Source organism: Sebastes fasciatus, chromosome 3 (genome assembly GCF_043250625.1).
Source record: "Sebastes fasciatus isolate fSebFas1 chromosome 3, fSebFas1.pri, whole genome shotgun sequence".
Classification (NCBI taxonomy): domain Eukaryota; kingdom Metazoa; phylum Chordata; class Actinopteri; order Perciformes; family Sebastidae; genus Sebastes; species Sebastes fasciatus.
Genome location: NC_133797.1, coordinates 26727806 through 26740110, shown reverse-complemented (window position 1 = coordinate 26740110; position 12305 = coordinate 26727806). Strand labels below are relative to the sequence as shown.

The following is a 12305-nucleotide window of genomic DNA, read 5'->3' as shown; positions in this document are numbered from 1 at the left end:
GGTTGGACATGGGTCAGATAACCCTAACCCCAAAACTATTTATTGACAGTTATAAAAGGTCAATCGTAATTAAAGTCTATGACATATTTCAGTGACAAATCTTCCACGAGTGGGTGGAGGCATTGATCCATGGCCACATCTATCTGCGTCCCCTCTCTTCCTCAGAAAACATTCAGACATTATTGCTCAGTGTTTCTCAGGAACTCTGGAACTTGTGTGAACAAGCTTGATTGTGTCCAGCGGCGCTTTTACAAAGCAAAGTCGTGCAGTATGACAAGTTACAGATAAGCCAATTGAACCTTTTTTTTTAAGACAATTGTTTTAAGACCACCATTTTACTGATGGTGAAAGAGAGACAGTTATGAAAGGGGGAGAGAGGGGTTGACATGCAGCAAAGAGCCACAGTCTGGGTCGACCCTGGGCCGCTGCAGTAAGAACTCAACCTTTGTACAGGGGGCGCCGCTCCATCAGGTGAGCTAAGGCAGCGCCCCATTAAATCTTTGTTGGTGAATTTTTTTCACACAACTGATTTTCTCAGTTAAAGCCTGGTAAAGTTTATATAGAGTGTGAAGTGCTACAAGAGTAAAAGTGAAGACTGTGGCCACAGCAAATGAAGGTTTATGGGATGTCACATCTGACAATGTGAGATGTGGATGGACAGTACCAGGGACACATGATTTTGGCCTAAAAAGGCTGCAACTTTGGAAGATGGTTTAAAATTTCAAGGAAAAGAGGAGGAAATGTTCTGGGAAGATTGTCTCATTGGCTACACAATCACATGTTTTAAGGCGAAATATGCAGATAGAAACATGAGTAGGACACAAAATATATAAAAATGACAACTTCATGAATAGATTTGCAGGTAACACTTTATAATAACCATTATTAATAAATGAAACTTTAGTCAATACTTATTTTACTGTTAACAAACAACGATATGATAATTAATGTTATAATTAATGTTATTTTATCATTAGTTTGTGTAATATGAGATAATTTGTTTATAGCTGACAGGAGAGGATAACAATTACATTCTGATTATATTCCTAAACTATCACGGGCCACAGACACACACATAAAATAACACACAACACTAATTGTAAGAAATCCAGAAAATATGAAGTTTAATTTGGATCTAGTTTGCTTTGCCCATTACTCATTATTAGGACTGTGGATTATGTCCCCCATCCCTTACATTGGAATATCTCTCCCAATCGCTGAGGGCGCCGGCGCTCTCGGCCGACTTTGCTGTCTTTCAGAGGCTTTAGCAGGTTTAGTAAGTGAGCTAGAGTATATGGAGTGACTCTTGTTTCTTTACTATGCAATCAATCAGAATAGGTTTGAGAGCAAAACTTTCCACACTGCAATCAAAAAATGTTTTATAGCTAGTAAAATAAATGTGTGATTAATAATGTATTAATGTGAATCAAACACTTTTGTTTGCAAATCAAAAAGCTGAATCTCGTGGACGGGACCTATGCTGAAAGATGTAAGACACGTCCCTATTGGCCAGTCTCGATCGGAGGATGTGAAGCAAATTTTCGTAGTGGCCAAACGGTGGTACTACAACTTCTGTGTCCGTCACTTGATGCCATTGGGCCCAAAAATACTTTTTCCCATAGACTTACATGGGGAAAGAGACGTCTGTAACTCGGCGGATCATTTTTTTTTAGGTAAATCAACTTCCCAGTACGAACACTCTAATAGCCCTTATTTAAATCAGTAAATCCTAAAAGTTGTAAAATGCACTAATAGCTGAATCCAAATCTCATGTGAATGAGACCCAGACCGAGGGCTGGGAGGCGGAGTTAAAGGAAACGCTACTGCGCCTGCTCTATGGGCCCAATGGATGTGGAAGATCGCCGGATGGTCTATGAAGGACTCACTCTAAGCTAACAAAAACACGATTCTTAGTTTCAGGTGATTATACACTAAAGAAAACATAGTTATGAATATTATATTCCATTTCTGCTAATAGATCCCCCTAAATCCTAAACACTGGACCTTTAATGAACCCATTTGGCAGCGCACATGGAAACTGGAAAAGGACAAAGTTCTGTTCACTACTGCTGGTTGTTTGTGACTCAACCTCTGTGAGTTGTCGTTGACCCGGCCCACCAAAAGGACCAAAGCCGGCAAGCCCAAAACGGTTGCTGTTGACATCTGCAGCTTAGTGAATTATCCTTACCATTTCTGTGCCAAGTAGTCAACAATTACCCCTATTCAATGTTTCTCAGGAACTTGTTTGAACAACCGTTGGAAAACAACAAACGTTCTGTTCACATAACTGAGATATGGAGTATCGCCAGTTACAGGTAATTATATTTTTACCATTTCTGTGCCAAGTATCCCTATCATTGTTCAATATTTCTCAGGAACTTGTTTGATCAACCGTGTGAAAACAACAAACATTCTGTTCACATAACTGAGATATGGAGTATCGGCAGTTACAGGTAAGTAAATAACATTGAGCAGATTCAGGGTGGATGATCTACTTCTCCTATGTGCTGCCAGATTCTGCAACAGTCAGTTAGGCTCATCATATCCACCCAGGCTGCCCCACCACATCCTGCAGTCTGAGAGACATGTAAAAGTTTCCTCTTTAACATGGTACATTTGTTTTGTTTTTCATGAGAGAATTCCTTAGTCTGGTTATGTTGTCAGCTGAAAATCACAACCAACACATTTAAAAAAAAAAAAACTTTGTTTATTGGCTTTTGCATGAACATACAATTGTGTCATAGCATTTATAAAGTGAAAAGGCATATATTCCCTTTATACAGTACAAGGACATTATAAAAGTGGCAATTGACACATTGTTAAACACCAAAACAACTTACACAACTAAGAAAACTAAATTAACACAACCATGAAGAAATAAAACAACCAAACAAAAAAACACTAATAATCAGTACAGCAGCATATCACCCACGCCACAGCAAACACAATATTGATACCCCTCCAAACCACAAAAGTTTCCTCAATCAGGAATGAGTATAACGTTTATCCTCTTAACAAACTGGGAAAACAGACCCCATATTTATATAGAGAAAACCTATATAGGTTGTAGTCAACATTGTTTTTGCCAACAAAAGAAGCTCTTTTGTTCAGTTTAACACTACAATATCGGAGTATATCAAGTGAAGAGTTTCTTTTACCCCTTTCACACCGAGGGCTCAACCAGGGTTGAACCAGGGCTGATTATGTGTTTGAAAGGGTTAACCCGCATTGACCGACTCGGCTTCGCGACCCAGGTCGAGAGGTGGGTCAGACCAGGGTTGATTTCAATGTGAACGGCACGGACCAGGGTAGCTAACCACCGGGGCAGGACAAATGGAGGCGCACAGTCCGTGACGCAACTGTCACAGGTCACCGTAAACAAACGGTGCCATGGCAGCAGGATTGTTTTCAGATACATTGGAGGTGAACGACGGGCAATTTGAACAACATGGATATGTGGCGAGACTTTGAGGTGCCGGTCGTCAGCGGTGAGGAATAAATTAATTTAGCGACTGAGACGATGAGGGACAACTAGTGTATACGAACATAACAAGGCTGCTGAATGAGAGAGGCATCTGTCGGCAGTACACAGAAACAGAAACACACCGCCGACCACCTCACGGTACCGCCGGCTGTGAGCGCATCTGTCTTTAAAGCATGTTTGCACATTTCGTATTTGTAACGTTACCTTTTTTAACTTTTTCCAAATAAACCTGCAAAAAGATCCATCTGTCGCCTGTTCTATCTGTTATAAAGTAACAAACACAGTCCTAGTCCCGAGCAATTAGCAAACTTCATGAAATAGGTATAAACTCATTTTATTACATTTGGACAGGCTCTTACATTATCCAACAGCTGCCACAGGCCCAGCTGAAAAACTTTAGTAGGTCTACTATATGAAGTAAATCTCTGCTGGGATGGTGGACTGAGGGAAATATACATTTCAGTCTTCAGAAGTTTCTGTAATCCTTTTGTAAGTAAGTTTTGTATATTATCCTATTAGATAGCACAATGTAGTCTGATATATGATAAATGGGTACTGTAGACAGACAGGAAAAAGGTTTCATTCAACCTTTTCAAAAAAGGTTCATGAGTTTTGAGTGATAGAGACTGTAAATTTGTATGTTGTCTGTATGTTTTTGTAAAAATTACAGCTCCATGTAACATATAACTAAAATACATGCTATATGTACTTTATTTACACCATGTTATCCCCAAAAACATGCATCTTTCTGTGACATTTTACGTTTTTGCACACATTGATGATGCCACTATCATCTCCTCTCTCTGTAGTCCTCCAGACCTGTAGTGCTACAAGTGTAAAAGTGAAGACTGTGGCCACAGCAAATGAAGGTTTATGGGATGTCACATCTGACAATGTGAGATGTGGATGGACAGTACCAGGGACACAGAATTTTGTACTAAAAAGGCTACAACTTTGGAAGATGGTTTAAAATTTCAAGGAACAGAGGAGGAAATGTTCCGGTAAGATTGTCTCATTGACTACACAATCACATGTTTTAAGGAGAACTATGTAGATAGAAACATGTGTAGGACACAAAATATATAAAAATAACAACTTCATGAATAGATTTGTAGTAGGGGTGTAACGATTCATCTACTATATCGATGTATCGATTTATATTCCTACGATACAACTACATTGATCGGTACTCGGCTAGTTGTCCTTCACGGGAGACGTATATCGATATAAAATCGATTTGAAACGCAAAAATCGATTGTGTCAATATTAAGGATTTGCACCTTGTATTTAAGGACGACAAACTTTATATGAAAGTGTTTTTAGCACGTGTATTAGTAAAGAAATGTTAACCGTCAGTCCGGTTCTTCAGACATGCGTCAGCTCTGCCCTCTGCAGCGCGAGCGCGCTTCCATGACTCCTCCTCTCTCAGCCGGTAGCGGCTGGAGGGAGATGAGCAGCGGTCTGCAGGAGACGAGGGCGGCTTCACCCACAGGTGCTTTCCCCGTGCGCTGTCGATTTTTCATTCAGAGAAAATGACTTTCCTTTCCCCGTCATGATATCTACTGTATGTGAACGCAGCATCAGCCTCACGTATCCAGCTGGAGAGCAGATGAGGTGAGGTGAATTATCACGACGGGAGTAAAGTAAAAAACAAAACAGAAATTCAACTAACGTTAGTCTAACGTAGTTTTAAAATGTTTTTCCAGATGTTTTCATGTATGAAAAGACCCTAAATGAACACTGTAGGTGGACTATTTGATTACTCTCAGCAGATTATTTAAACAGCGTTTGTAGAGGAATGATTCTGTCCCAAACTGTTTGATCACTATCAGCTGTCTGATCACTATCAGCTGTCTGATCACTATCAGCTGTCTGATCAATATCAGCTGTCTGATCAATATCAGCTGTTTGATCACTATCAGCTGTTGGATCTCTGTATTATTGATCTACAGTTTATACTGAAAATGAGTACAGAAGCAGCAGGTTAAACCACTGTTCATATAACTTGAATAGAAGTTGCTTTATTATATTTTTTGTTAAATATTGCACTGCCTTGTATCTTGAGAACTGAAGCAGCAGGTCCTGCAGTTGCACTTTTTATTATTTTCAAATAAAAGGTGTATGTATTTGCCATTAATCATTGTTTACTTGTTTATATCCATAATTAATTTATCCCTGATTCACTTACAAGAAAAACTTTGAGGAATCCTAACCTGTACTGTCCAGTATCAGATACTTATTTCACAGTCACACTGACTGAATTTTTGGCAAAAAAAGTTACTGTATCGATTTCAAATCATTGAATCGTATCGTATCGTATCGCTCTAGATGAGCTAAATATCGTCCTGAATCGTATCGGAACCATGGAAATCGTATCGTATGGTAATTTTAAATCATTTGGTAAGCTGTAACAAATACTTAACAGAGTATATAAAATGTTATAATGTGTACAACAATAAACTGTTAAAATAACACAAATTATAGTATTACTAATAATTAGTGAATATCAGTATAATTTTATTGTTTGATAACAGTAAAATAATTATTAACTAAAGTTTAATTAACTGTCCATTTACCATTTATTAATGATGGTTATTATAAAGTGTTTTTGCATTTAACGTGCAATGAGTAAACCGAATATCAACATTACAGAAAGTTTAAGAGACACTGGATTATTTATCACTATAAAACATAAAAACAATAATTAGACTCAAAGTCTTCCATAGACCAGATTAGAAATGAACACAGCATGGCTAACTAATGTGTTACAATGGATCAATAAACACAACAGTGCATTATGTCTTTCATGGGGTAACTTACTTCCAGACAAGAATTAGGCTGAGTATGTTTACTTTTCAAAGAGGCATTTCTCTGTCGGCTTTCCAGTTATAAAAGGTTAATCATAATTATAGTCTATGACATATTTCAGTGACATATCTTCCACGAGTGGGTGGAGGCATTGATCCATGGCCACATCTATCTGCACCACCTCTCTTCCTAAGAAAACATTCTGACATTATTGTTCAGTGTTTCTCAGGAACTCTGGAACTTGCTGGAGCTTGATTGTGTCAAACGGCGCTTTTACAAAGCAAAAGTAAGGCATGGCAAAGTGCAAAAGAACATTAAGACATAATTAAAACAGTTATAAAATCATAAAAACGTTGAGGATTAGAAAATAAAAACAAGCTAAAAATAAAAGCTAGGATAGAAGCTAAAATAGAGTAAGAACTGATTTTCTCAGTTAAAGCCTGGTAAAGTTTATATAGAGTGTGAAGTGCTACAAGAGTAAAAGTGAAGACTGTGGCAACAGCAAATGAAGGTTTATGAGATGTCACATCTGAGAATGTGAGATGTGGATGGACAGTACCAGGGACACAGAATTTTGTACTAAAAAGGCCGTAACTTTGGAAGATGGTTTAAAATTTCAAGGAAGAGAGGAGGAAATATTCTTAAGATTGTCTAATTGACTACATAATCACATGTTTTAAGGGAAAATATGCAGATAGAAACATGTGTAGGAAACAAAATATATAAAAATTACAACTTCATGAATAGATTTGCAGGTAACACTTTATAATAACCATCATTAATAAATTAAACTTTAGTTAATAAGTATTTTACTGTTAACAAACAACCAAATGATAATTAATAACGTTTACTAATTAATGTTATAATTTATGTTATTTTATCATTAGTTTGTGTAATATGAGATAAGTTGTTTATAGCTGACAGGAGAGGATAACAATTACATTCTGATTATATTCCTAAACTATTTATTGACAGATTATTGTAGCACATATTATAACATTGTATATACTATATTAAGTATTTGTTAATGGTTACCAAAGGATTTGTAAACTTTAAAGAAATAGTTTGTAAAACGTCTCTAAGCATTACATAGATCAATGGATCTCAAACTGTGGTACGTACGCGAGCTCTCTGTAGTGGTACGCAGAGGAATCTGAAATATTTTTAAAAAATCAATAAGAAATAGGGCTGACCCATAAATCTCATTTTCTTCGTCATCATATGAACATGCGCGATGAACACATCGCAAAACGCTGTCTGGAACGCGATGAATCAGAACAATCATTATATTTAGGGATGGTTAACGCTGCATCCTCTCCTCTGCTGCGCTGTGTCGGAGCTCAGTCAGTCTGTGAATGGCTGATCAGAGGCCGCGGTGGAGACGGCTACAACTACTTGTTAGTTCAATAAAACTTTGCAAGTGTAAAGCCAAGACATGTTATCATTACACCTGTTCAACAAGCATAAACATGACGAAACTGTTAAAGGAAAGCAACGTTTCAATCTGCTCTGCCCGCAGTCTGTCATCCACCGCCGCTTTAGGCAGGCACAGCGCGTTAGCTCGGCGGCTAACAGTGAACTGTAAACAGGTTTAAGTTATTTAGTTGAGTTGTGACTGACTTTAGTTCCCTGGTCAGCAGTGATCCAGTGTTTGTGTCCGGGGAGTTTATTTTGAAGGAACGGAAGGCGTGAAGCGGTGATGCACTTTCAACCTCTGTGTTATTAATTTATTATCTTCATAAAGTATCAGAGCAACATAACCCTTGGCTATACCAGCTAAAACTAAAGCTGGCAGTAGGCTGTGTAGTCGGACTGGTTAGGTTAGTTTCTCACATATCTTACTTGTAAACTCATCAGCTGGCTGAAACCAAACAGCTCCTCTTCCCTCTATCAGCCCTAATGTTAGCTGCACCAGAGGGAGGACAGAGGACAGAGGAGAGAGGACAGAGGAGAGAGGACAGGAGGACAGAGGAAAGGAGGACGGACTGATACTGACTGAAGTCTGTGTTCTTCAGTCTTTATAAAGTTCACTTAGTATTTTCATGTCAGGAATATGATTTATTTTATTAACATGTTAGATTTGTTTCCAGTGAGATATTAAGGAGTTAATATGGTGACTTTAATGTTGTAAACATTACTGTTGCTGCTCTAGAAACAACATTTAGCCTAGTTATATTTTAAATACAGTATATGTATATGTATAGCTAATATGCACACTTCAATATTTGTTTATTTATCACAAGTCATATCGTCATCGCAATATTGAACAGTGTTATCGCACATCACAGATGTTCCTCATATCGTGCAGGCCTAGTGTGAGAGGCTAACCCTTGCGTAGTATGAGAGTTGTGTGAGAGTTTAAGTGCCATATAGGGTAGGCCTCCGCTACTGTATTTTAACATCGGTCATAATGGTGGTACTTGGAGAGCCAAATATTTTCTGAGGTGGTACTTGGTGAAAAAAGTTTGAGAACCACTGCTCTAGATAATTTCAGGGTTGCATGTGTGAAAGGTGCTTTGGAGGAAGAGGGCCAATTCAGGATTGGTTTTGAATCCTTTCAAATCCCGCAATTCTCTTCATCTGTTGAATGACCAAGGTTGACTCATGTTCTTCGGCCTATTCTTTTCCTATTCTCTTTGCTGATCGTGCCCCGTATCAGCCATAACCACAAAAAATAACATCAAAAATAAAGTTCTCTAAAGAAAAGTCCCATCCTGCTTCCTTTTAACTGGCTAATGTACTACTCACTGCGAGCGAAACTGGACCCGGTGCCAGGCATTAAGAATAACTGTATAGAAATAGCCAAACTTCTTTCTGATCTTGTTTAGTTATGTAGGTCATATAGAGACATCTGTTTTAAATTTGGACTGTTTTATAACCAGTTAAAAACTCCCTGTACTTGTTTTACCTTAAAAGTCATTAAGGTGAAATGTGAGGGTCAAATCAGTGTTCATGCTATTGAAAATATGTGAATAATAACTACTGGCAACTAGATGGATGGCAAACATTGAACTTCCAGCAATTATACTGCACGTCTGGTTAACTAATAATACTTAATACTTTACAAACCATGGCCTAAACAAAGAAACATGACTGCAGTATTCTGTGGGCTGTCACACATTGGTATAATCTTGCCAGTGCAATGTCAGGCAACAGGAGGGGTTATCGCTTTTTTGTTTTGTTTTAGCATTTTATCAGAACTAATATTATTAGTTGACTGTCTCATGTTTATATTAGACCTGTCCAGGGTGTACACTGCCTTCGCCCAATGTCAGCTGGGATCGGCTCCAGCCCCCTGCGAGCCTGAATAGGATAAGCGGTTACAGATAATGGATGGATGTCTCACTTTTAACATTGGAAAAGCTGGTTTGGCTTTATCAAATGATCTAATGTTGTCTTAAGGCATCACTATTTGCGTCATATTACTGTCAGTGTTAGGGTTAGCAAGCCAAAAACTGTTGCTGTTGACATCTGCAGCGTAGTGGATTATCCTTACCATTTCTGTGCTAAGTATCCCTATTATTGTTCAATGTTTCTCAGGAACTTGTTTGATCAACCCTGGGAAAACAACAAACGTTCTGATTACATAACTGAGATATGGAGTATCGCCAGTTACAGGTAATTAAAAATAACATTGAGCAGATTCAGGGTGGATGATCACGTATGTGCTGCCAGATTGTGCAACTGTCAGTTAGGCTCATCATATCCAACCAGGTTGCCCCACCACATCCTGCAGTCTGAGAGACATGTAAAAGTTTCCTCTTTTACATGGTACATTTGTTTTGTTTTTCATGAGAGAATTCCTTAGTCTGGTTATTGTTGTCAGCTGAAAGTCACAACTAACACATTTAAAAAAAAAAAAAAATGTTTATTGGCTTTTGCATGAACATACAATTGTGTCAGAGCATTTATAAAGTGAAAAGGCATATATTCTCTTTATACAAGGACATTATAAGAGTGGCAATTGACATATTGCTAAACACCAAAACAACTTACACAACTAAGAAAACTAAATTAAGGCAACCATTACCCACGCCACAGCAAACACAATATTGTTTGAATATTGAGTTGACTGTCTCAGGTTTATATTAGACCTGTCCAGGGTGTACCCTGCCTTCGCCCAATGTCAGCTGGGATCGGCTCCAGCCCCCTGCGACCCTGAATAGGATAAGCGGTTACAGATAATGGATGGATGTCTCACATTTAAAAGTGGAAAAGCTGGTTTGTCTTTATCAAATGATCTAATACTGCCTTAAGGCATCACTATTTGAATCACATTACTGTCATTTGGCAAAGGTCCAGCACACCATCACCAGAGCCGCCTATTTTCACTGGCTTGACACTCCCACACAATATGTATAAAAAGAGAAATCCACGGTGATTTCTTTTAACAAAAGAGCAGTTCATCAAAGGAACTTCTTGGTCTTATTAACAGGTAAGAGAGATGCTTTATGAAATTTAAAAGACAAATTCAATATTAGTTGTTATAATATCTTTTCCAATGCCATTTTCTTTGTGATACCAGTATTTTAAAGTTTTTTTGCACTCAGGCTCATCTAGTGACAGTTATGCTAATAACTGCTGAGAATGGTTATTATTATTCTCTCCCCACCAGGATTCTTCTACTTTCCAGAGTGAAAATGGTGGATTATGAAGTGACCATATCAACTTCCTTTCTCGACGATGCCGGCACTTCAGACAATGTCTTCATCAAGCTGGTGGGCTTTGACGGGAGCAGCGAACACAAGAAACTCGAAGGAGATTCACCCTTCATCAGAGGGGCAGTAAGTCTGAAATATCCCTCTCTATGTTTAAATGTATGACACGTTTCCTCAACTTAATCTAAATATGTCAAATTAGAGAAGCTGATGTAAACCCTCGCCAACTCAGACTCATATTGGCACAAACGTCACCAAAGCAACAAAAAATCCCCATAATGGGATGTAAAAAATGTTTTATTTTATGCAGTGGACATATTGCGCCTATTGCACAATTTTTATTTTGTCCACCCTTCCACATTCAGTATTGTATGCTAATTATTGAGAAGTTACAGCTCTTGGTTATCAAATAGACTTTATCTCTTGTATAAATGTTTTAAAACCATTTCTGTCGTTACTCCAGGTGTCTTGTTTTACCGTGTCCTGCCCTGCCTCCATTGGAAAGCTGCAGCAGATACAGCTATACAAACAGCCTCTCCCAGAGTTTCCAGAAGGCTCTAAATGGTTTCCAACCAAGGTGGTAGTGAAATCCCCTGAGGGAGAGACCGACAAGTTTCTCATCTTACAATGGATCATTGACTGTGCGCTGGTCTCCTTCACAGAGGAAAGAGGTTTGTGGTAATTAGCTCGTCTGACAGCCTGTATGTTGTTCACTGACTTCAGAACACATAAAAGAAAGACAAGTTCTGCAAGTTAGACAATAAAGATGCTGGAGTAAATTCATGCTAATACACTGTATATATCAACAACTTTGAACCCTGTTTTGTTTTTTTCTTCAAGGTCATCTGGAGGGTTACGGTCTTAATTTTAGTGGTGGAGGTTATGGTGGAGGTTTTAGTGGTGGAGGTTATGGTGGAGGTTTTAGTGGTGAGGTTGCATTTTCAACTCAGAGTAGTGGATCAGTTATGATGAACTCGACCTATCCCCTGAACGAAGACTATCGGTGAGAGCTCAGAGCTTATACACGCTTTAACTTTATGCACCTCAAAACTAATATGTATCCAAACCTCTTTGGTTGAATATATTCATGATATATCATTTTGAATTAACCACCATATGACATTGTTACACCTGCCAGGGTTAATTAAAATGTATTGTAAAATGTATACTATAACATATGTTGTGGGGGGGCGGCGCACACTGTGTGCTGTGCTGTGTACAATACAATGTGTGATAAAAGCTGATTTACATTTACATTTACAAAATTGCAATATTTACTACATAAATATGTGTCAAGTATGCTTGCATTCTCTAAATTAAAACTGCAGATACACAGGGATCTAGACTGTCCAAAG

General features: G+C 38.2%; 1 protein-coding gene across 1 annotated transcript; it reads left to right on the top strand.

Annotated features, from left to right (window-relative positions):
* The first annotated feature begins 4635 nt into the window (after positions 1-4635).
* On the top strand, positions 4636-11957 carry LOC141762747 (hydroperoxide isomerase ALOXE3-like). Its single transcript, XM_074626796.1, has 4 exons — positions 4636-5098; positions 10908-11076; positions 11414-11621; positions 11791-11957. The coding sequence occupies exons 1-4, from the start codon at positions 5037-5039 to the stop codon at positions 11955-11957; spliced, it is 606 nt and encodes a 201-aa protein (XP_074482897.1). The 5' UTR covers positions 4636-5036.
* Positions 11958-12305: the final 348 nt, after the last annotated feature.